This window comes from Acomys russatus, chromosome 2, assembly GCF_903995435.1.
Source record: "Acomys russatus chromosome 2, mAcoRus1.1, whole genome shotgun sequence".
In the NCBI taxonomy this organism is placed as follows: Eukaryota; Metazoa; Chordata; class Mammalia; order Rodentia; family Muridae; genus Acomys; species Acomys russatus.
The window spans coordinates 73,509,313-73,535,531 of NC_067138.1; the positions used below are offsets into that span (position 1 = coordinate 73,509,313).

The 26,219-nt window shown below is 43.7% G+C and overlaps 1 protein-coding gene across 3 annotated transcripts in view; it reads right to left on the minus strand.

Annotated features, from left to right (window-relative positions):
• Positions 1-26,219, minus strand: part of Astn2 (astrotactin 2) — a 985,961-nt gene that overhangs the window by 260,696 nt on the left and 699,046 nt on the right. For all 3 annotated transcript variants that reach the window (XM_051163215.1, XM_051163211.1, XM_051163209.1), the window contains 3 exons: positions 14,592-14,716; positions 10,332-10,436; positions 7,051-7,230 (listed from right to left, as the gene is read on the minus strand). In XM_051163215.1, coding sequence (XP_051019172.1) covers positions 7,051-7,230; positions 10,332-10,436; positions 14,592-14,716 — 410 coding nt within the window. The remainder of the gene's footprint in view (positions 1-7,050; positions 7,231-10,331; positions 10,437-14,591; positions 14,717-26,219) is intronic.

Consider the following 26,219-nt stretch of genomic DNA (forward strand, 5'->3'; position numbering starts at 1 on the left):
GATAGATATGACTCTCCCAGGCTTATGTACCCATTCACTTTTAAATAAACATTGCCAACCAATGGATAAGCATAATATTACAAATGCTTATTAAGCAGAATGGCCTCTGCCTTCACAGAGTTTCCAGTGAGGTTACCGAGCTAGACGCAAGCTGTGAGTGTAAAGTTACATACTGAGGTTAGTTATATGTACCATGTAGACATCCTTCAATAAAAATATAAGGAAGATGCTTACCCTAGCATCTATTCTTCTTGAAAGGTCTCCTGCAAAAATGATATTTGAGGGCAGTGATCTAAAGAGATAGAGACTCTAAAAGCCAATTCCCTGAAGAAGGCAGGACTGCAGATTATTCTAGGGTCTGAAGGAGGGTAATAAGGCTGAATGACAGAGCCCACCAGGACATACGGTGCTGAGGAAGTAGGATGGGGACAGATGCCACTTATAGGATCTTGAAGCCATGGGAATGAGTTTAGATGTTATTCTCAATGCACTGATAAGATCCTCAGGAGGTTGGAGCCAATGAACAACATAATAAGACCTCCGATTTGATCTGTGCTAGTTAGGTTTATGTCACAAGTTAATGGAGCCATGGGAACCCAGCTATCTCGCCAAACATCCTGGAGATGTGGGAGTCAACTACTTGGAATGAGATTACCATTTAAACTATCGGACTGTGTGAAGCCAAGAGGCCTTGCTAGTGTGAGCTGGCCACATCTAATGCACTGAAGCCTCAGCAGAGCAGTTAGGCTGACAACTGAGCTGGAAGAATGCCTCTAACTGGGCTGCTTGAAGCTGGTTGACAGTCTTTTGTACTTTCAGATACTGTTCTTGAGATTTAAGCTGCCAGCCTCCATACAACAATTACTGCCAGTAGCCTAGAAGTAAATTACTAGTTCAACTATGTCTCCAAACTGCTAACTCCAGATGTTGGAGCTCCTTCATCTCTGTAACTCTGTAAAGTAGTTCATCAAAATGTATTTACTATTATATCTCTCACCTCTATTTCTTTCTCATTTGTGTGTGTGTGTGTGTGTGTGTGTGTGTGTGTGTGTCTGTGTGTGTGTGTATTCATTCTGCTGGCACTGTTTCTCTAGAGAACCCTGAATGTCATGTACATCATATGGGCTGTTTTGTGGTATGGACTAATGTGGGGCAAGAGTAGCTCCAGATAGGAGAGTAACACTGAAACTTAGACAAGCTTGGATCCCAAGGCAGTAGTAGAAAGCATCCAGGAGCTATGTGGAAATGCAAGTTGATGGGACTTGAGATGGTTTGGAAGTGGGGTAGAAGAGTAAGAGAAAAAGGCATGCTGAAGTTTCCCAGGCTCTGGCTCTAAACGGATAATGGCACTGTTTCACTAGAATTCTAGAAAAGCACTGGGTCGTACGGGGTTGAGTTCCTGGTGCAAAAGAACTAGCAGGATGGCAAGCTTCAGAGGATGGCTTGAAGCAGGAGATAGAAGTGATGTATCTGGGGAGGCCACAGTGTAGGGACAACAACACAAGATATAATAGATTGACACAGAGATAGCCCAGGAATAAAGGCCAAAAGGCCATGCCTCCTGTGCAAATTTCCTGGTTTGGCAGAGAAGGGTAAACCTGCAAAGAGAGATGAAGAGCAACAGGCAGGGAGGGAGCAGTGAGCACAGGGAGATCTGGTTTCATACAAGCAAGCACAGAAATGCATCAAGCTGGAGGCAGTAGACTGTCAAATGCTACTGAAAGGTCAGGCAAGATGAGAGGAAAGAAAAAAACGGCCCCAGGTTATGAAATCACTGGGGAAGGCATCTGGCACCCTGGCAATCTCAGAGCCTGAGAACAGGCCCTTTCATGTCTCCTTGCTGTCTTTGAAGCAAGTTCCCTCAGGAAATGGAGAGCTCTGGAGAGTTCTCTAGCTCACAACTGCCCTTGGCCACACCTGTCAGCACAAGAGGAAGTGACATTTGACTGTGTCTTGGTATTCTCCTCCTCCACCCTAGCCCAATGCCCTGATCTGCCTTTCAAACACCCAAAGACTGTTTCAAAAGAACTAGCCCAGGAATGTCTCAGTTGACATTCAGAAGTGCATGGTAATTCAGATGGAAATTGCATTCCCTAGAATTAGTCTGGAAATTTAAAATAGAGACAAAGCACGGTTTAAAAGGGTGTTTATCTGTGGGAACATCTCTCTACACTGCAGATTCAAGAAAATTTAAGAACTTGGTATGCTGAGCAGAGTGTCCCTTCACAGGGGACAAAAGCCTGGTGGGGCGGGCAGTGGCGGGGGGCGGGGGGCTATATTCTTAGAAGAGGCCGGCTATTGATTTAAACTACTTTGCTTCTAGACTCTCTCTACTTCTTTGGATTTGGGTCTATCCTTGTCCCTCCTTCTATTCCTTCTCCTCCTTTTTGTCATTCACAGAGGTTAAACAATTATTTCACATGTTCACATCCATCCACTTAGAAAGTTACTTTCTGCATAAAATAAAACTGTAAACTAACCTATGAGGCTAGTAGTTTAGGTATCCCTCATAGACTAGTACATGGCAGAAAGTGTCTCCAACCCTGATTGAGTCCTCTCTGGTCTACCTCTACCCTTCTAAGGCTGGAGTTGAGCTCATAGGGCCACACCTCACCCCAGACCAATCCAAACTATTCCTGGTCCTGAATCAACAACATTAGTAAAGTCTCAATTATATCTCCCTGACACCCAAGCTCCTACCTCTGGATGCACTCCTGGAAACACTGTGATCTAAATAGCTAGAAGAGACTGTCAGATGAGGATAATAATTAGTTGCTCCAGTGCAGTGAAAGACACATCTATCCACTGATTTTGTTTTTTTTATCTCATACAGACTATACAACCACCCTGTTTCATATTGCAAATAGAAAATCGTCTCAGAGAGTGAATCCATTCGCCTATGTTCACACAACTGGGTGAAAGTTTGCCTGACATTTTAAGGAGGGCCTAGCTGAGACTACGACATTTTGTTTTATTCCCAAATGAAAGATGTCATTTATAGGGTCTGGAGAGTTGGCTCTGTCTGCTCTTTCAGAGGTCCTGAGTTTAGTTACTAGCAACCACAGGTGGCTACAACATTCTACACTGGGATCTGATGCCCTCTTCTGGCTTGTGGGTATAAATACAGATAGAACACTCATACATAAAAGAAAGAAAGAAGAAAGAAAAAAGAGAAAAATGTCATTCATGAGTGACTTTATAAAAATATAATCATAACTGAAGACTCAATATCAAGGTCACAGATAGGTAGAAAATGCATATATCAAGTCAGACTCTTTTGGGGGAGGGAGGACACTGCAACATGTTTTGCAAGCATAATAGTAGCACAAGACACTTAGAATGTCACAGGGGCTTGGGGAGAGCTATGTGGACACAGGTGATGTTTATAAGAACCGGACAGGCAGAGCAATTTACAAGCTAATCTTGCCTAGGAGTCCTAGCTTTCAGGGATGACTTCTAGTACTTAATTGCCTTTAGGGCCCATCTTTTCCTGGATCAGGGTTGGTTCAGGTACCACTTTACTGACCTTCCTAGTCTTCTAGGCTCTTCTAGACCAGTGAAAGCCAACATCCCTATCTGGTAACAGATAACTCTGTCTACCTTCCTGGGTCTTTCCATTGTCTTTGGCATACCCAGGGGCTAGTATTCTGGCATTTACTTTTCCCTTACTACAGATAACAAACATCTCAGGCCCCTTTGTTGTTTCTATGGGAGACACTGCTGACTATGCTGAGCTCTTTCTCCCAGTAGCCACACCTCAAATGAACAGAACCAGCAGATAAGATCTATGGGCCTGGAAAGGCTAGGATATTTCTTTCCAATGTCTGCAGATGCTGACTGTTGGGAAGAAAGCTCTAGGCTCAGCTTGGTATTCAGTCCCCCGTTCCCTCACTGGGGAGTATGTGGCACAGAACTCACTTTCTTACCTCCCTTCTACAGAGGGAGGTGCATGTACTCTTTCCTCCTTTGCTTCTTGGGGTAGACGGTAGGAAAAGATGGTGGTCACCAAGCAACTGTAGAGAGCTGTGAAAATGTTCATGGTTTCTTTTCAGATCCTAGTTGATCTTTTCCCTGGTATGGACTTCTAGTCTAGAGAAAGCTACAGGCTCCTGCTGAATTGAAATGATATTTCAAATGCCACCCTCTTCCAGTGGCACATGCAGTTCACAGGGAAAAGCAAAGATTGAGGTCACATATTAGGGATGGCTGGGGCCAGGTCTAGCCTCTTCAGCTGAGGTCTATCATTTTCATGGTATTTTATGCTGTTGTTTTTCATGTACCTACTAAGTTTTGGAAATTTTACCCTTATTGTTCATTCTCACCTATCCAACAGCGGTGAAAGGGAAGTATTATCTCTCATTTAGCATGAAGACTCTGAAAACCTGGAAGCTACTAGGGAGTTGGCATACATGGAAGCTAGCTGTGTCCCGCATCAGTGCTGCCTGAGCTCCTCCCCCCACAAGCTGCACTCCAGTTCATCAGCCACAAACTCAGACTTAAAAGGCCTGAGCCCTGGCGTTTAGCCTATGTTGATTTTGCCTGATTGATGGCTTTGAAGAGAAATGATATCAACTGTCTCCTAATCCAAAGGGTTCCCGATATCGCTTTCCTTTTTATAACATCCCCAGTCTTTGTATTATTTCCCTATTATAAAAACAATGAGATAAATCAACACTTCTGGTGAGCCACAACAGGTTGAGATTGATAAGAAACATAGAGAGACCATTAGCTTGGCTTCAGAGTATCTATACATTCTTCTTGGAACAAATGTAGATCATGGAAGGAAGAAAAGTATATGGAAAATGGAAGCCCAGATGGAAAGCCACAACACCAGTCTCCCAGTTCTTGAAGTGCGGTCAGGGACTCCAGTTGCTCTCTCAGCTTTTTTTCTACCCTCTTCCTTCTCCCATATTTCTTGAAACAGATTCTATATTCATTACAGAGAACGGGGCATTCCTCAACAAGGAAGTCTAGGCCCTGAAAGCAACTGAGGATGAGATGGGATGACATTTAGCATCACAGTAGTATCCCAGGCTGTGAATATGGCATGGAGCAAATTAGTTCAGTGGCCACAGCAAGAGAGGGGTTTTATAAACATAACCTAATTGTATTACTTCAAAGTCCTGAAGCTTATTGCCCTGCTTAATGATGTGTCACATTATTTATAGGGTGGTGCAATGAGACTTCTATTGATTTAATGCACTTCCTTAAAGACTGTCATTGTCATGGCCATAAAACCAAGCTATTCCCTGACAACTCAATTATGTCCTCTGAGCCTATTAACTACCCATGCCCAACACAGTTGCAGGCAGGATGCAGGCAGGGGTGCAAACCCAGCTGGGGATGCAAAGCCCTGAAAGGCAGAACAAAAGACTACAGAAATGGCCAAGGTAGGTTCAGGGGGTTCCATCTCACAGTCATGGTCAGCAGCTGACAAGCACTGATCGATGGCTTGTAGCAGCTTCACTTTGCCTTGGCCCTGACACATGAAGCTGTGTGACTTAGCACAGACTTCTTCCTCCCATCGAACATTAATTTTCACAAGGGCAAACTGAATTGCTGAGGTCCATGTGAACTCCAAGGGCCACAGTGTTCTGTGGTTTGTAGTTTTGACTTACGGGGTTCCTGGAGCTAGGGTGCTAAGTCCTGTGGAGAAGGTACAAGCAGGCTTTTATTGTCAATTCTTCCCCTTTCTAACAATCAAAGGCCTTTCTTTTACTATTAACTGATATCAATAGTATTAATGATAACAGAAAGCACTTTAATATAGCTGGAAAGAGGAAAGGAAGGAAAGAAAGAAGGAAGAAAGGAAGAAGAAAGATAGGAAGGAAAGAAGGAAATGGCTTTTGTAGCCAGCCAGGTCCAATTGTGAGTTCCAACGTGGGCCCTGCTATTCATCAACTGTGTCTCTATGGGCACTTGACTCAGCATGTCTGAGACTTGGTTCCTCAACTGTGAAACTTCATTTCTCAAGTACACTGGCCAATTTATATATGCTGCCTGAGAGATATGCCAGTGGTTAAAGTATACAATAAGCAGTCATAGGAACCAAGAATTGAATTCCTAGCACCCATATAAATGCTGGGCAGGCATAGCAGGATGTTTGTTATCTAGCACTGGAGGGGGTAAACAGGAGGTGCCCAAGTAAGTTGGCTCATTCAATTAGCTGGATAAGTGAATTTGGGTTCAAATAAGAGACACTGCCATGATGGGTAACATGGAAAATGATCAAGGAGAACTCCTTATGTCAGCCTCAGGCCTCTACACATAGATACACAATACATACACATGCACACATCTATACTCATGTGAACACACATGAACTTAAAAATGTAGAATACACTTTTACATACACATAATATTTCCAACGTTGTAGCGTGCTCTTCTGTACGTCACTTCCCCCTTTTCTTGTGGTTGATCCATAGGAGTAGTTAGAGAAGTACACATTTCACAGGAAGGGAACACTGAGGACATAAGGGAAGGCCTCTCCCAAGGTCACGGGCAGAGACTAGTCTTATGAACTACACCACCGTGACTGAAGGAATTAGAAATCTATTAACAGCTGAGAAGCAAAGAAATTTAAGATGGGGTGACACCCCATGAGGATAACTGCTCCTCTGTGAGCAGTTATCTGTTGAAACTATCTCCTGAGACTTGAGGGGCAGGCATGAGAGATCTTCCTGGGTTTTTTTGAGAAGACATCAGGACACATCCCCTACCCCGACCCCCCCCCCCCTCTTTACCTCTGTTTCTTTACCAACTGTTTCAAGGGGAAAGCATGTTTAAAACAAAACAAAACAAAAGCCTACAGTATAAGAAAAGCATTAACATGCTTGAATGAAAGAATCCAGAGACAGCCAGAGTGTTCCCTCACCCTGACCATGGTAAAGTGAAGTTCAAAGAAGGCAGGGAATTGTCAAGCCTGCCCACCTCACAGATAGGAGGAAGCGGAGTGAGATCTGCCCGGGGAGGCTCTGTTGCTTCACCTTTTCCTTCCCTCTGCACCACACCTGGCCATCACCTCCCACAGGCCCCACCCCCAAAGCGTACCTTTCTGATACTGGAGCCACAGTTGCTGCTGCACTTTCTTGCTAGGAAAGTGGATGATGCAGGTGAGCTCAGAACCGTACAGCGCCTCTGCAATGTAGTGGGAGCCGTAGTGCTGGATGAAAGACAGCAGCTCATCCCGACTGCTCTCTTTGGTCAGGATCTTTAGGACATTGGTGAAGCCTGCAGGGGGAGGAGCATGCGTGAGTATTTCGACTTCAGAAGTCGGTGGCCAAAACATTATACGCCAGTAATCCCTGCTGGGATTTGTGGCCTTTGTCCTCACCACGGTGGCAGCAAGCTGTCATCTCTCACCTTACATGCTCACTGCCGGGTAATGTGACATAGAGGAAGACTTGCCAACATACATGATGGTGACTTAAAGACATCACCAGGAAGTTAGAGCTGAGGCCTACTGACTGAGCCGCTAATGTATAGGTAGACCACTAGATGCTTTTATTTTCTCAGTCCAAACACTGCGGTGTTGACCACTTAACCTGATGAGAAGCCAAAGCTAAATGACTGTAAGTAACATTTCTTGATTCTCCTTTTTTTATTCCAAGTAAATATTGGCTGGAGCACCACGGCTGCATTTGTCCCAGCTGGGTACAGATTCCATACCTGTTCTAGCATCTTGCTATCTTCCTTCCTTCTCTGCTCTTGTCTCCTGAGACAGTGGACTCTTTTCTCTACTGAGACTGTAATGGAGTTTTCCTCCTGCTTGCTGCACTGCCCCTGCATTCTGTTCAGTCTGCTGTACCTAGAGTAAGGCCTACAGAGCTGTGTTTGCGGAGCTGCTCTTCCTGCTCCACTCTCCTCCTCCTCCTTCTTCCAGGGCCTTCCTGCAATGGAAGACTAGTTCCCTCACCATCAGCTGCTAATCCAATTCTCTCCCCAACCACCAATGGAGCTTTGGTATGGGCAACTCCTAGCAAGGTTTCAGACAGAGTAATGACACACTGCTTTGATTTTCAAACTTAGAGTCTTAGAGAACAGCAAATGCAGGGAAGGGCTCTTCGAGTTCCCCACCTGCCTTGAAGGCTAAATCTTCTAGAATACATGCAGTTGTTAGGAATTGTCTCCCCAGATAGCCCATCAGCTGGGGGAGTCTGAAGCACCCACAGGTAGACTTGAGTAGATATTACAATTAAGCCCAGACAAATGCTGTCCTAGGCTATTGTCACCACCATTTATTCTTCCTCTAAAATTGCTTACGTCCCACGTCCTTAAAGGCCCTCTTGTACTCCTGCCTGCCACTGGATAAAGTCCCATGACTATATCTGGGTCTACAGGAATGCCTGGGTCATCTCCTTTTCTTTATTTACACTCAGTGAAGCCTGGGCTTTCTGTCATTGTTTGTTCTTTTACTTACATGCTGTACCCAGACACTGCACTGTTCCCATACAGGAAGTTATGCCCATCCCAAGACACATCCACATTTAAACATCCCAGGGAGAAGTCATCCCTTTCTTAGGAGCCTTTCACCTATTTCTGTTTGGATCGTGCATCATCCTCTCTCCAACCCCCAGTCTCCCCCTCCCTCTCTCTCATCTCCTCCTCCTCTCCACACTCTGAAGGACTGCTACTTGTACAGATAAGAGCCCTCCATATCTGTCTCTAAGTCCACAAATGCTTTTCCTATGCTCACCCCAGTCAGGCACACCACTAGCTCCTGGAACACAGCAAACACCAGCCATAGTTATAATAAAAACAGCCAATGCCACATCAAAGTGCAAGCACCTCTCCAACATTGAAAATGAGCTCCAATTTGCCAACATTTGATTTACAAGGAGCTTCCAGGAACATCATTACTGATTAATTAAAGCAAGTACACCTTTGTAGTTCTAACAGGAACATCACAGTTATATTCACAAGTGCAGGGTGAGGGGGTGGTGAGGAAACAGAAATAGGGCTCAAAGAAAGGGTGCTTGATTAGAACAACCTCTCTCCATCAACCTGTTAACTCATGCAACTGGGTAATTCATACAGCAGAATTAATAATGTGATGGTTGCTGTTAAGCAATGATTTGGAGATACCCTGTGTTTCTTTAGCCAGGCTAACAAAAAAAAAAAAAAAATACAATCACAATGCCTTTTGTATTTTCTCATCTGACACTTACTGGCTGTGTGACCTTGGGTTGGTTATTTAACCTCTTTAACCTTCAGTTTCTTTATCTGATGAAAGATAGGCTAGGTTATTGCTTTCCTCAAGACATGAAACATTAGAACATGGTTGACAGATGTCAGCAACAACCACTGTTTGTACTCCCCAGAGCATAAAGTCCTCCCAGAGCCAGATAGAAAGAGCCCCATTTTGTTGGTGAACAAAGTGGTACTGAAAAAAATAAAAGAGAGAAGAGCTCAAGAGATAATTAGGGGACCTACTATCAATAAGCTGGGGACAGTGTTGTCAGAATCAGAATAGAAAACATCCAACTATTTCTCTTTTTTCCCAGGGACCTTTATTTGATACCTTACTCGCCAGTTTTCATATATTTATCTTATTCTTTGATCAAACATGGACACCAACAATGATTCTCTGTTAGTTTCTGAAGACATTGGAATAAACAGATCTCATGCCTGGTTCCTGTTCTCCGGTCGGGGGTGGGGGTGGGGGGAGACAGACACAATTCAGAAACAAATACAGTACTTGTTAATGCTTTGATGGAAGTATTCCAACACCTGGGATTTCTTGCATTGTTTATTGAGGAATGGAGAGTGGAGGAGGCACTAAAGAGTTCAGTGCGTGCACCCCAAGCAAGGAGAGACAGGCAGAAGGTACAGCAAGTACAAAGTCATGAACAAACATGTCCCATATCAGAAACTACAAATGACCCTCCCCGCTGGAGCTCAGGGATCACACTGGGTAAAGAAGGGGCGACACAAATGTATATGGTGGTGAGGAGTCAGGCTGCATGCTATTGCTGTGTAGAGATGGGCAAGGAAAGAAATGCAGGGAGAACCAAGGAGAGGAAAAGGATGCCATCAACAGCCAGAAACACTTCCAGAGCACAAATATTCCTTAGGTTATTGTTCCTACTCTTGTCATTGTCCTTCTTCTTCACCCTGCTCAGACATCTTCTAGGAAGCTCCTTTTGTGTCATAGTCTCATTGTTTTGTTGTCCCTACTGCAGGGTGCTAATGTTACCACCTGCTATGCTGTCCTATTTGGATACTTCTTTATGCTTTAGTACCAGCCAGGGCTCCGGGGCATCTGTAGCCCTTGAGACCACGTGTTGAGTGACCATAAACCATTTGGTTGGCAGCTGGGCAGTAGACCTCACCTGCTGAGAGGGTGATGGTGCTTAGCTTCACACGATAGAGGTTGCTCCGCACACGCCAATGCTGTACCATCGGGTAACCCATGGCCTCATCATACCTGATGTCTCCTAGAGGAACAAATAAGATGCCACATGAGCTCAGACATCAGAATACCTACCACGGTGCACACTCTGCAGTTCTGGGTTTGCTTACTGGCCACCTCTTCAAAGAGAGAAGCTTGATCCTAACGGGTGTCTTTGTTAGAACCAACCACTCTATCTGCTCTCCACCACCATGCTTCTCAGCCATATCTCTGTGTTTCTCTTGGCCTTCAAATGTCTCTCTACCTTACATGCAAAGGTCAAACTTATATCCCACTTACATAAGTCCATCTGCAACTTTATCATGGACATTAGACATCTCATTGTTTCAGGTTTCCCATCTGACATTGCAGCTCTCTGGCTTCTCTTATCTAACAGGCATACCCTGAGGTGTGAATATGGCATCAGAGTTGGAAGCTCTTTTAGAAAAGAGAAATTTTGTGTCTATAGGCCAGGGGTCAGAGGATTTTCATTTTCAGCCCATTGGTTTTATAGTGGTACAGCTGGCTTTGCACTAAACAGTTATAACACAGACTGCTTTTTAAAAAGTCCTATATATGTACCATACACACACACACACACACACACACACACACACACATGCCCATCCTTTAGTGTCTGCTGACTCTGGTGTAGACTATTGGTTGTTAATATGAGTATTTGAAAGCACTAGGTGGCAAACCTGTATAGCAGCATAAAATTTCCCAACTCAAATAAATGAGAAATACTGTCTAAATAATCTAAACTTTTTAATTTTCAGCATATTACAATATTTAAAATACACTATAGGGCTCTATGCAGGGTTGCTGTTCATGGAGCTTCTTTTATATAGGAGGACAATTAAGAATGTACATTCTATAAAATGCATTTCAGAAATCACAGGCATTGCAGTGATAAAATGTAAACAAAAAAGAAACACAACAAATATGTTGGCAAGCAGTTAACACTGGGTAGCAGATACATGAAAAAAAAATTTTTCTTGCCGATTTGTATCTATTTTCATTTTCTAAAATTTCCACCCAAAGCTTTCTATTCTCCTTTCTTTATAATCATGAAAAAAATGCATTAAGGAAAGAAATGCTAGTCACGTTAGCAGCTATTATTTTTGTTATGTATCTGCGCTTTCTTGTGTCTCTGCAAATAGCAGGCACATTTTCCATCCCTTTCTCTTGTCCCCTGGTGAGTAGGCACTTAAAGAGATATTTGATACAGAGATTAAAATGAGAATCTCATTGGAACAAATTATTTCTTCCTGGACATTTCTGTAGTATTAAAGTTGTCCATTACTGTCAGCTTTTTTTTTCTTCTTCTTCTTTCTATCCATAGCCTTTTCAGGAATAATATAATTTTAGATGCTTTTATTTTCAAGTAAAATATTCATGATCCCCTAAGATAAGTCCATTGGAGTGAGAATCTTAACTTACAAATATGTTCTCTTAGCTTATCTGCTCTGTCTAGCCTGCTCTTCCTATGTGATACTGGGGAGGAAAGAGTGGATGGAAGGAGAAAAGAGATGCCGGTGCTCCAGATCCAGGGAGGAAAAGTTAGTTTACTCAGCGAGTCCCAGAGACCAGGGTTTAGAAGCTTCTTTCCCCTGCCCCATCTGCTACTGCCTGGCCATATTCACAGCTGTTGTTTGTGGGGCAGGGGCGGGGGCCGGGGTGGGGGGGCGGCTGTTAAGCTGTTACTCATCAACTGAGCTCCACCTCTGATGGAAGAAAGCCGAACATCCTGATATGAGCTGTGAAAAGAACCCTTTCCTTCTGTGGTGTGGCATTCCAAAGCGGGGAGGAGGCAGTATCGGCTGCTTTTCAAGCAGTGTATAAAGCCTACTTCACCACTTCTCATTCTGTCCCTGGGCCTCCTTCACAAGTGGGCAGTACTCAATCCCTCATGTCTTCTTGTTTCTGCCTGAGTGTGGACTCGCACCTGCAGTATTACCTTCCCTAGTAGAAGCTTAAGTTCTTGACATCGAGGCCAGCTGCTGTATTATTCGTAGTTCTCATACAGAGTCCAGAACAGATCTCAGCCCTCAGTTGGATGTTTACCATTTCCCAACTGGCATGCTTCCTCTTCGTTCGTGATGAAACTATGCCTGGTTCTCACTCTGCCCACCATCATACCCTTGACATAGTTCTGCACTTGGGGAAAGGCAATGAAATGAAGCTCTGGGAGTGAAGATGGGTTTGTCTTGGTAGCTGTATTTTTAAAGATTCATGTTTACATGATATGTGTGGGTATTTTGTCTGCATGTATGTCTATGCACCATGTGTGTACAGAGGCTATGGATAGTGGAGGAGGACATGGGATTCCCTGGAACTGGAGCTACAGATTGTTGTATACCACCACATAGGTTCTAGAAAACAAACCCAGGACATCTGCAAGAGCATCTAGTACTTTTAACCTCTGAACCACTATTCTAGCCTCTGGTAATTATTTTTTTTTAAAGTCCTTTGAATTTTACCAATTATAGTAATTCCTTCATTAGGAAACTTTCAAGTGCCCATGAGCCAATTCTTATAGTTATAACAGTCTGTATAATAGCTAGAGAACCATAGTAAATCAAGCCTCATATGTGCATGATGTTCATTCTTTACTATATTTTTTCAGGGGAGAAAAACCTGTTCTACTCATGCTGCAAAGACAGAAGCTGCCCCGGGATATATAACAATGAAGGGCCGGGGTCTTTAGAGAACACTCCTACAGACCATGTAGAGAAATTCCAGCTCTTGTGGATGGCGAGCTTCCCTTACTGGAATTTTCCAGGGAGACATGCTTCTCAAGAAGGCTAGTGTATACTAGACCTGCTGCCCAATAAGTGGAGAAAATTCAACTGGAATACTCCATATCACTTAGAATTTTTATGATCTTAGAAAGGGGAAAATTAAGGAAGGCATGGAAGTCTTTCACACATTTTACAGAGGATGTTTCATCTATGGGTCCATTTGATCTGCATCTTCTTTGAAGTGGAACAAATCTGGTGGTATAAGACAATGGGTAAGGCATCCACTTTGGACATTCACTTTGGAGTCTAGAATCCTTAATGATAATTTTGACACTAGCTATGCAACCTTGAAAGAATATATGGGCCCTTAACTATGTTAAAGCATAACAGTAACACTCTTGCAAGATCATGTTAGCTGAAAGATATCTCGCCTCCAAGGACACCTTCAACCCATGTGGGGTTCCCTTCTATATGGCCTTTTACAGAAAAGCCTCATGGTAGCTAGATCTTTTGAGTTTTGTCACTCAGAGCTTGCATGTGATGAGGGTATCTGTCACATTACAGGATAATTTCTGTGGGACAATCCTTTTCTAAATGAGAGGATTCAATCATCCTTGACAGTGGCCATCCTGGTTAGTGAACACGACCCAACTATTATATCACAAAAGTAGAACGGGTCTACTTATCTTGGAGAATCACAAAAAAAAAAAAAAAAAAAAAAAAAAAAAAAAAAAGTTAGCAGTAAAGTTGTAAAAAGATAAGGAAGAGAAGAAACATACCCTGAGCCAAGGCAAAAAAATCAGGTACTTCCGGAGAACGTGTAAGGCTTGGGATGGGGCTAATGGAAGGGCAGGATGGGAAGGACAAAAGATGTAGCACTAGTCACCAGGGTCTAGTGCTGGGATATGTCCTGGATGGTCTTGGGCTTACTGCAACCCAGATTCCTTAGTCTCAAATTGGTATGAATAAAACCCACTAGACAAATGGTTCAGGGACCACATACAAAGAATAAGCCACATAACTCAAATCCTTCCAAGGGGGGAAACGTCTTGTTTCAAGAGTCTACTGATTTTACTTTAGAATGATTTTTAAATGAGCAAAGAAAACAAAATACTGAAAGTATTGAAATATCAAGAAAATTGTCACTTGAGTGGAAAGTGGTTTGCTACATAGAGACAGGCAAAGCCTCACTGGGAAAGGGTGGGAAATTGTTCTTCTTCTCAGGGAGGTGCCTCTCACAGAAGGAGGTCCTTGCCCAGAAGCTAGAGTCTCCGTAAGCCCCTCATTCTCCTTGGTTCCTAGCAGGAGCTCATGACAAGACAGAGGCCTAGTGTCAGCCCATCCTTCTTGAAAGAGGAGTCTAGCTGGGCTGGACCATCCTGATATGTTCATGTAGCTCAGGCAACTTGTATGGCTGTGGTCAGTGAGACTGCAGAGGTCTCAAAGGTGCATCTTACCAGTGAGCAGCTGAAGGTCTGGGAGGGGCTCAGAGAGGACCCCCCGGCATTGCTCTTCCACAGGCAGCGGGATCACCAACAGCCCATCCGCCAGCTGGGGAAAGTCCTTGATGAAGTTGTTCTCCCTGTGGGGTAGAGCAAAGAGATTGCAGAGCAGAGAAGGGAACATGGCAATGGTGGGGCAAGGAGGCAGAAAGCTTGTTGCTGGAACAGGCTGAGTGGCCTTGCTGCGATGCTAGAGCTTCCTGAATCCCAGCTCTGAGAGCATAGCACTGACCACAGGGTACAGAAAGCAGGCAGCTTGGCCATCCAAGCCTGGAGCACCCATGGGCTAGCTCCTTATTGTTTCTCTTGCAACCAGAGTTTTCCTCTCTATAAACGAGGCACAGATCTCAGGGCTGCTGTAAAACCTTAATGGGATCAAGCTGCCAATTGCTTAAGACATCCTCCGAGGCTCCATAAACTATATATTTGGCTGTTAACCATCCCTTTGCATAAGCAATGACAGGGCTAAACCTGGATGTGAGGAAACGGAGCATCATACAGCGTTTGAGGAAGGGAACAAGGCTAAGCCAAAGAAAGGAGAGCTTGGAAAAGTGTATGTGTGTTACATAGAAAGAGCCCCTGAGATGCTTGGCTCAGGCAAGTGGGGAAACCTGAAGTCTGGAGAAAGGGAATTCCTTGCTGAGCAACAACCAGCAGACTGAACACAAACTAAGGCCTCTTTACTCCCAGGCTAGTGTTCTTTGCCCTACCCTACCTTCTTGTGGCCCTGCCCCACAAGGTATACAAGAGAACCCCCTAGGTGACCCCCTAATATCAAATCCTGGATAGGTAAGGTTTCAGAGGACAGTGGTGGCAGTGAGTGAAGAATAGTGACACAGATCTCATTATTCGAGACAATAGGCTGACCTAAAAATGGAACATCTAGCCACAAGAGATGGAAAGCTTGCTGACACTAGGAGTGTTCAAGCAGGAAATGTGACAGCAGCTGGCGAGCAGCATAGCAAGGACATTTCCCTATTTAACCTAACTTTGGAGATCACTTCATGTTCAGAGACCCTCAAAGTTAGAAACACTAATTATAATCCATAGAGGGAGGAGGAGACGGAGGGAAATAACAAAAGGAGAAGGTTACCTGGCGTGGGCAACCTTGAAATGAAAATCAGAGACAAAACCAAAAATACCTGATGCCAAACCAAGGCTTTTGAAGCCTGGACTCCAGGCAGTTCAGAAGCAGCTGAGAAGCTGCCAGCTGGCTCACCTTCTCATCTTTACTGCACATGTGCACACCGTTCCCTAGACACTTCTGAAGTCTGTCACCAATCCATTTATTTAGTGAAAATGTTCTCCAGAGCTGGATCCACAGAAGGTGATGTTATCACCACCTTCAACATACCCAGCACCAAAATCATCTTTCCTGTCACTCTCATTGCCATCTGTATTATTCACTATAGCCTTACTTTTCCAGGCCCTAGCAACATACTTTTCTTTTTTTTTTTTTTTAAAGATTTATTTATTTATCATATATACAGTGTTTTGCTTGCATGTACACCAGAAGAGGGCACCGGATCTCATTACAGATGGTTGTGAGCCACCATGTGGTTGCTGGGAATTGAACTCAGGACCTCCGGAAAAGAAGTCAGTGCTCTTGGGCTGGAGAGATGGCTCAGAGGTTAAGAGCACTGACTGCTCTTCCTGAGGTTCTGAGTTCAATTCCCAGCAACCACATGGTGGCTCACAACCATCTACAATGTGATCTGATGCCCCCTTCTGGCCTGTAGATATACATCCAGGCAGAGCACTGTATAATAAATAAATAAATAAATAAATAAATAAGATTAAAAAAAAAAAAAAAAAAAAAAAAAGAAGAAGTCAGTGCTCTTAACCACTGAGCCAACTCTCCAGCCCCAACGTACTTTTCATATACCTGAGTATTTAATCTTCACAGTGGCTCTTGAGCTGGAATTATGTGGAAATAACAGATAAACAACAACGAGATTCTAGGTTGATGAGAATAGAATTTAGAGCCAGGGTTAGCAGAGTCTGGGCCTCTTTTCCAAGGATACATGCGCACTATGGTGAGTTTCCAAGCTACACTTGCTATATAGTATTTTGTGTGCACCTGATGTCAATCTGTGGAGCCACATGACCTGCTACTCTGGGAGCCCAAAACAGCACTGGGAATAAAGGAGACAGCTTTCCAGGCAATGAAAACACCACACACAAGGTACCATAAGTGAAATAGTTGCTGGGCCTACAGCTCATCCCTTAACTGTGCAGTACAATGGAAGGGTGTCCCAGGTTGAGTACTACAGTCAGAACGACTGGCTCTGGCCTTTGTCCCCCAGGTCTTCCAAACCTACTGAGAGAAATATTGGCCATGCAGTAGAGCCAGTGAGCTCATTGTCAGGGATTCTGTAGGACTGTAAGATTTCCTTTTTATTTTGTAGGTAGGAGCTTTGATGGCTCTGAACACTGGCCTCCAGGTCTCCTCACAGGAAGTCCTCCCTGAGCAATCAGGGACGATGCTCCTAAACCTCAATTTTCTCATCTGTAAAATGAGGCTCATGGAAGTTTCCCAGATTGCTGTAGTGGAAGAGTGGGAATTACTTTATTTATAGCACTAACTGGATGTCAGGTATCGCGGTAAGCACTGCGCCCAACTGTGTGAAGTGGGTGCTGTTACAACACGCAGTGCAGGGATGGAAACTTGACAACTCAAGGCCACACAGTTGGTAAGTGTGAGGTCCTTGGTAGTGTGGCCACAGAGTCCATAACTCTCATCTCAGTCAATATGAGGGCTGGAAGTCCTTCCCCCAGGATGGATGGGCTGAAGGCCTCAATGTCGTAAAGACCTCAGTGCCTGAGATTTCCAGAACCCAAACACCATGGCAGAGAGAAGGACCTGTGGCTTCTTACAACCTGACTGTACACAGAGGCTCTGCTCTCACTGTGCCCTCTGGAGTCCTCACCCTGAGGGGGGCACCATCATATTCTACTTAAACAATAGGGAGAAGGTGGCTCCACGAGATGTGAGGTACACACTAGTGATTACCAGGTTGAGCACATTTGCTAAATCAGGCCTTGGAAGGAAATTTACATTACCACTTCAGTATGGGAGGCTTTTTCCATATCCACCACCTTGTGCATATTTTTTAAAGTGAAGAAGAGGGAATATATAGCCACTAGTACTCTCATTCCCTTCCTCCATCCCCTGTGCTCCAAGTCACTCAGGATTTTAGGGACATCTGATATCAATGGACAATGGAAAGATATGTACATGGGCAATATGTACATGTAGGAGAAAACATGGCTTAAGGTGCCTCTTCTTGCATAAATATTTCTCTCTGAGCTTCCAGAAAGGACTTCCAGAAAGTAACTTGACGAATCTCATGAGCAAGGAGAATAAAGAATGGAGGAATTGCCCGGCGGTGGTGGTGCATGCCTTTAATCCCAGCACTTGGGAGGCGGAGGCAGGTGGATCACTGTGAGTTTGAGGCCAGCCTGGTCTACAAAGGGAGTCCAGGACAGTAAAAGTTACACAGAGAAACCCTGTCTCGAAAAACCAAAAATAAATAAATAAATAAATAAAAATTTTAAAATGGAGGAATCAGTTAGCATAGAACACTAAGAGTGAACCACACAGTCAGGGATGAATCAATGAATGACCTGATAGCCACTAAGTCTTTCCCAGGCAATCCATTCCGGCTGTCTGGGCAATAGCCACAGTTCTGCATGGACTCCGCCAGCAGAGGGCGCACAGGGCCTTCACATCAGTGTGTTCTGAGAAGAGGCAAAATACTGATGGGAGAGAAAACAGCCCTGGGAAAGTTCTGCTGGGCAGAGAGAACCCTCAGATGAAAGCTGAGAGAGCCTGAAAGCCCAAGGCTGAGGAAGGGACCCCGAGGTGGCATGTCCTGACTCAACATATAAAAATCAAAAATAATTCTGCTCCTTAGCTCTGTGATCTTCTCTCTCTTTCCCCAAGCATGTGTGTATGTGTGTGTGTGTGTGTGTGTGTGTGTGTGTGTGTGTGTGTGTGTGTGTAATTTTTGGTGTGTGCATACCCGTTTGTGTGTGTGTTTGTGTGTGTGTGTGACAGGCACTATCAGTCTCATTCTATAGATGAGGAAACAAATGCTCAGAAAAGTTCAGAAATTTGTCTGAATGAGATTCACAGCAGTCACAGCTCATGCTAACCCCTGTGGTTTGTAACTTGGTGCCTGCGACTGGCAAGTTTGCGTTCAACTGAGTACTTGTATTTAGGGAATCCAGCCAGGATCTCGTCTGCTTTCTTGATCATAGACTAATCCAGACACTCTTGGAGATGAAAGCAGGAAGCAGTCATCAGCACAGCTACTGTAGAACGTGCTTTCAAGCATGTGGGTTTCAGCTTGGCTGCACAGATCTATGTGTCTTTATCATGTAATAATATTGTTTCAAATTAGTGATAGGGTCACTGTTTTAGACAGATGTCTTCAAAATGCATTCATATAAAAGTTAAATCTCAACTGATATCATATGGAAACAACTCAGTCAGAAAATTTAAGCACATCTTGGGTAACAGTGGCTCCGAAAATCCAAATGGATTCAAGGCATATTTTGAGTACCAGGGCTACAGCAGAGGGGGAGTGCAGGATGGTCCTCCACTGGGAGGAAGAAAGAATAAATATGCTGCATTACAGTCTGTAGGAATAAGGATGCTGTATTACAGTCTGGAGGAATAAGGATGCTGTATTACAGTATAGAGGGATAAGGATGCTGTATTACAGTCTGGAGGGATAAGGATGCTGTATTACAGTCTGGAGGGATAAGGATGCTGTATTACAGTCTGGAGGGATAAGGATGCTGTATTACAGTCTGGAGGAATAAGGATGCTGTATTACAGTCTGGAGGGATAAGGATGCTGTATCACAGTCTAGAAGAGTAAGGATGTTGTATGACATAGAGGAATAAGGATGCTGCATTACATAGATGATCTTACACAGTCCAGCCTCTTCTGACTCCTGATGCCCACTCTGGACCAATATTACCAGGCTGCTCTTACTGTTCTCTCACGGGACAGGCTCCTACTATAAATCCCCCAGCTGGAATGTGTCCTCCTCTCTCTGGGAGGTTCTTCCTCCGTTATGTACCTGGACCACTTCTGTTCACCACTCAGACCACACAAAAGGTCACTGCTTTTAGGAAAGTGCCTCAGATTAAATGTGTTACACATATTTTATATATTGTTCTTTTCTTCCAGGAAAGCATTTACAGTTTATAGCCATAGATCCACTCATGGAAAATGTGTGTTTTTCACTGTAGTGGAGGCTCCGTGTCATCCAAAATGGTGCACTGAGATCCAGTTAAGTCCAAACTGTGAGACTAAGTACAAAGGAATAAGGCATAAATGCTTGGTGAGAATTTGTTGATAACACGAAAGCCACAAACAAAAGATGGCAGCGTGTGCATGGCTGCTGTTCTTTGGTAGATATTTCTGTAATGCTTCACTGTCCAGAATGTTTCCTCATCAGAGGACTATTAAAGACTTCAGTCTAGCACTCCAAATCCTTTGTTAGGCTGATTTACAGATTAGAATGTCATGACTGTGGAGAGTTCAGATGTCAAAACATAAAGCTCAGTTTTCTTGGGCTTTCTTCACTTCAAGAGTAATTCGTTTCCCACTTGTGTCTTACCTAATGTTTTGGTGACCATCAGGTCAAACATTCTGGGATACATTGACTTAAAGGACCATTAGCTTTTACCAACCTAAAAGCAATCAGAATGCCATCAGATAGCTTCTGACACTGATAGGTAGCCAGGGTATCCTGCCTGTTATTGTAGCCTGCCTACATGATGTTTCCACCAATGTATCCAGATAAATGTCCTGACTTGTGATGTTCTCTTTTCTTAGAACTATAAAAACTTTATGAGACCATTTGAAGGTTGGAATATGTTATTTGGGGGTACCCTGAATTCATGTTCCCAAGCCCAGATCACCCCAATTTGGTTTAGGACTAATTCATCTCTCATTCACTTTGAGGTGAGAAGTGTTTTCCATCAATGGTGCAGATAATGTGGCTCCCATGGAGATTTGACAGAGAGGCTGAGGACTATTAACTTAGGGAGCAATGTGGCAAAACATGATTTCTCTAAACAAGGTACATCAGGTATGAAACATGCATTTATGCAGAGGATTGCTAGATAGAAATGGGAGAGGGGCTCAAAATCACCAAGATAAAAGAAATCCTTCCCATGCCTTTTCTCTCATGTATCTATATGGTATGTGAATAGATTTCCAAAGTTGTTGGTATCTGAGTACATAATGTGCAGAGCCATAGGAGTCATATAGCCACAGATCCAAATTCTGTCTCAGAGGGGGGCAGCAAGAGGGGGAGGTTCACTTAAGCTCCATGAGCTTTAGCAAAATGTGGGTAATGAGTTTAGCTTCCAGAAGGCAAAGGGAGTTACCTTTCATGAATGCTAATTTTGTCTGTCTATGTCTTTCTCCAATCCCACATTAGGTTCTGAGTGTCTTCAAGGGTTTTAGACACAGTTGATCCAGGGCCTGCTTTACATTATACACCGAAGAGCAGCTGCTGACCCAGGTACAGAGAGGAGGGCAGGCCTCCTTCTCCTCCAGTGTCACCTGCACATCACCTCCGGGTGACACAGATTATACAAAGCAGCTTCCACTGTCTTGCTTCCCTTTGCTCAGCCATGCTGACAAGACGGACAAGCAGGGGGACCTGGCCTCCTACACACCTCTCCACACCCTACCGGCGGGCCTAACTTTCCTCCCTGCCTCTCTCCATTTTTAAAAGTATGTGTGAGTGTTTTAGATACATAGGGACCAGCAGGTCAGAACCAGCACCCCTCAGTTCTGTGGAAATTAGCATTTAAATAGAGGCATTTGAGGAGGTGAATCACCCCAGAGCCAACCAGTATTGTCTGCAGCCTGTTTTTACTTGGGAGAAAGTGGGCCTGAGATTTTCAGTTTTCAGGAATGGGATTCACTGTCTCCCTTTCTGGCTACCCTTAGGCTGCTCAGAGCTTTCCAAGAGGGTCCCATCAAACATCTACTGCTAATGAGGACGTCTACCCAGCTTTTAAAATGTGCCCTATGCTCACCTCCAAGGAATACCACTTTTGCTGAGAGAGAGAGAGAGAGAGAGAGAGAGAGAGAGAGAGAGAGAGAGAGAGAGAGAGAGAGAGAGAGAGAGACTGAGACTCCTTTGGCTGAGATGTGGGGTCCCTAGTTTGGTTTATGGTAAGCAACTACATGTGTTCTTTTCTCGGCTCTGTCACAGCCTAGAAAAAGGATTTGAAGACGTGTAAATAAAAAGCACTCCCCTTCTTTGGAACTGAGAGGAGGACTCAGGGTGGAGCTGATGCAAACTGCAGCCTTCTGTCCATTTGGGCCTATAAATCAGGGGACTAACTGGTTATTAACACCGACTTAGCCACTTTGATCCTGAAGCTTGACGTTATCCAGGGAACAGTTAGAAATGGTTCTCTCATACTCCAACACTTGAGGGCTATGGGCAACAGGTCTCACAGTGAAGTACTGCTGAGATAGTTCAAGTTAGCATTCCAGGTTAGCACCAAACTTGCCATCCAGCTGAGTAATGGGATTACAAGTGCATGTCACCACATTTAACTTAGCTATGATGGATGTTACTCTTAATACTGATTAAAGTTCAGGGTCAAGCCCTCAATACACATTCTTCCATTCAACCTTTCATTCATTCATCAGTTCATTCATTGAGCACTATTGTGATGAGGCACTGGGCATACAATAAAGCCACCCTGTACCCAAAGGATTATGACAAAACATGTATTTTAAAAAATGCTTCCTACATATGTATGTTTGTGTTCCAAATTAATGTTTTTGAAATGTTAAAACAAAGCTTTTCTCATTCTCTGGAGATCATATTTCTCTGGTATAACATACAAAATCAGTGGATCTATCCCTTTCGTAAAAGAACAGATACCACCCAGAAAAGGGGAACTCCCTGCTCAGCTTTGCATCTCAAAGCAGGCTTTGTAGTGTTTCAAGCCAGATAGCACCAAGACTAAAAACTCTTTCATTATATATATATCCAGGCCTGGCTACTCAGATCATTGTGTTTTATTTTAATAGAGAGAGAGTGCAGGTGATGACCTCAAGGGAGTTCCACTAGACAGGAAATGATATAGCCCATTTTTTTGTTTGTTTGGTTTTTTTTTTGTTACTAGTGCTTCAAGGAACTGCTAAAGAGGAAGGCTATGAGGTCAGAGTTCAATTGGGGATATCTCGGAGACCCTCATTTGGTCTTTTTGAAATGATGCATTTCACACATGCACATGCAGTACAAGGGTAATATTGTTGGTAGACATTTTTGGTGAACAATGATGACACAGAGTCAAGGCATAATGTGTGGGTTTATAAGCCCCCTTATTCAGTAATAACAAGGACTCTCATGAAAGCCAAAACTGGATGATGTCCTTTCCTTAGTGCTGACCCACAGGGAAAAGGAGATGAAGCTGTCAAGATTTCTTGCTCTCATGGAGGGAAGGATGCTGCAGGACACTAAGATTGGACCAAAGAGGATTTCAGGATGCAGAGGCCTCCACTGAGTCGTCCCGAGAGCTTCTCAGAACTCAGAGTAGCATCTCCTTCAGGGAACTGTCATAACGCCCTTCTTCAGAAGCAGTGTCCTTGTGTTCTCATAACATGTAGTCCTGGTTCCTATGTCAAAACCCCACACTTTGCCACCTATAGATGTTCTCTATATGTCTGTTTCTGGGCTCTGATCATGGATTTTGTTGGTTCCTCTTGAAATCGCTTCTCCAGCAGGCTCACTTTAGGTTGTGATATAGAACCAATGTTTCCTACCCATATGCCCTGACTGAGGCCACCATCCTATCTCATAGGGCCACAGAAACAGCTTGTTAATGATGTTATCTGCACCTAGCCATGTCCCCTCCAATTTGTTAACTATCATGCAGCCAGCGTGATTTTCTATAATGATTGGTCTTACTGGAGCCAGTGTTATGGTTCAGTAGGTAAAGGTGCTGGCCACTAAGCCTGAGGAGCTGAGTTTGACCCCTGGGAAACATAAGGTAGAAGGAAAACACAACTCCCAATGAGTCCTCTCACTCTCCATCTCTCTGTCTCTGTCTCTCTCTCTGTCTGTCTCTGTCTCTCTCTGTCTTTCTCTCTCTCTGTCTCTCTGACTCTCTGTCTCTCTCTCTCTGTCTCTCTCTCTCTCTCTTTCTCTCTCTCTCTCTCTCACACACACACACATACACGTGCGCGCACACACACAGACAAATATTAAAAATACCTTTGGATGCATTTAATAGTACACTCATGTTCTGGCCCCACCATGACAAATCACCTTACCCTGACCATCTTACAACAGCACAAACTTACTTGTGTTAGAGATCTGTAGATCAAAACTCTGGCATAGATTTCTTATCTAAACCGAAGATATCAACAGGCTGCATTCTTCCTAGTTAATTACCTTGCACTCTCCAGCTCCTCAGGGCTACCCATATTCTCTGTCTTTCTTCTCCATCTTCAAACGTAACCCTCCTCGCCTGAGAACTCTGATTTTATCCCCGGCTTTCTTCTACCTTAAGGACTCCTCTCATTTTACTGGGTCCAACTAGATCATGAAAATCATCTCTCTCTAACTCTGCTCATCTGCCTAATGCCCATTTTGCCAGCTAAGATATTCATAGTTTCCAAGGATAAGGAAATGGACATCCTGGAAAGAATTCAAAGCTTTCCCTCTGCTCTATCATCCATGAGGACATTGTCCCTTCTACTCTCTGAATTCTCTGTCTTAATACAGTATTAATTTGTGACCAGCACTAGCAATTTCACACTATTCTATTGTTCCTGGTCATTGCTCATCTTCCTCACTGGACCATGAGCGCCTGAGGTCAAGATCCATGTGTGTCTGTCCTATGAAATGTTAAGTATAAAATGCATGCACAGGGAGTTCAGTAAGTGCTTACCCAATGAATGAATGAAGTATGCAGATGCATTAAATCAATCCCTCCAACACACTGCATTATTGCTTTATTAATCTTTGTCTCTGTTTAGTCCTCCTCCCCTTCCTCTCTTCCTCCTTGTTTCTTTCTCCTTGATAACTAAAAATTACATAACATAATAGCCAGTCTTACTTTAAAATTCTTTACATTTACATATTCACTTATTTGATGCATTTTAAAGCCAGAGAACAACTTGTAGATGTCTGTTCTCTCCTTCCCCCACGTAGATCCTGGGCATAGAACTCAATTCCTTATGCTGGGATGTAGGTGTCTTATTTTTAAAATTTGTATCCATTGATTATTTACAATATCCTATTCATTACTCATTATCAAAATTAAACATCCTGTTTAATTTTACATGTACGGTAACTGAGTGGTATATTGAAAGGAGAGAGAAGAAAGAGAGAACGCAGAGATGTAACGAAGTTACATAAAGAAAGCTTAAAAAACTAGGATTTGAACAGTGTGACTCTATGTTCTTAAAAAATAGGCACAAATATGCTAGTGAATGTTTAATTTTGCTCATAAATAAAAAGTAAAGGTTGTCTTGTTGAAAATACCAGTGCTGGTTGAATATCCCATATGGATGCTGACATCAGTACTAGTAATGCCCTTTATTGAATGCATCCCATGTGTTATGGGATCTGCAGGCTCTGTTTTCAGCATGCTAGATGATCTTATGAGGTAAGTTCTATTATCTCCTATCTCCATGGTGGTGGTGAGGAGACCAGGGCTCTGAGAGGTGACGCCACTCTTAGTGTCACCTAGGATGGAATCAAGAAATTCATTCTACTCCACTACCCATGCATCACCCCCACCTTCCCTGCTGTTCCAAGCCCTGCTTTCTCTCATAGGGTTGGACGTACCCGTGCTGAGCTAAGCTGGGTTACATACTGCCATGCCTCTGCTCTCTAAATGCAAAAGAACTTCCATTCATGGCACTGAACTCACTTATGAATTCCAAGCATGGCCATTTCTAACTCTTGCCCTAGTAATTGCGATCCCTAAAATTGAAAGAAATTGCAGGCTAGAGAAACATTATCTTCTCCTTAGCCACTTTGCCCCTCCATCTCCTTGTCTGTGTGTGTTAACGCAGGGATTCTGTGTCCTGTCATAACACTGGGAACAAGCTGAGTTGCTCTCACTGTGACCCCTAGAGCATCTTCTCAGACTCTTCCCTCTAGTACTGAAGAAGGAACTGAAGATGCTGATACGCTGACATGCAACTTTAGAGTTGGAGGTGAGGAGAGTTCAACACTGCTAGGTCCAACCTCTGCATTTTTCTGACTAAGTACTACCATTATCTCTATTTAGTAGATGCTGTAAATAAGAGCCATGGAAGAAAATTAGCCTTGTCCTGATGATTGCCCTGATGCAGCCAGAAATTTCGAACTAAAATGCTTCCTTCTACATAGGTGCAGGCTCTAAAGGAAGGATTCCCTCGTCTCAGGCAGCTGTCAACCCTTCTGGGGGGGAAAGGCGCATCTAGGAGAGCTTGCTGACTCCAGCTTAGTCCTGCATTTGCTCCCCAAACCCTTTAGGATTATAGCTACTAATTTGTATCATGTCAAGGGTGGAAGTTAATGTCTATGTATGTAT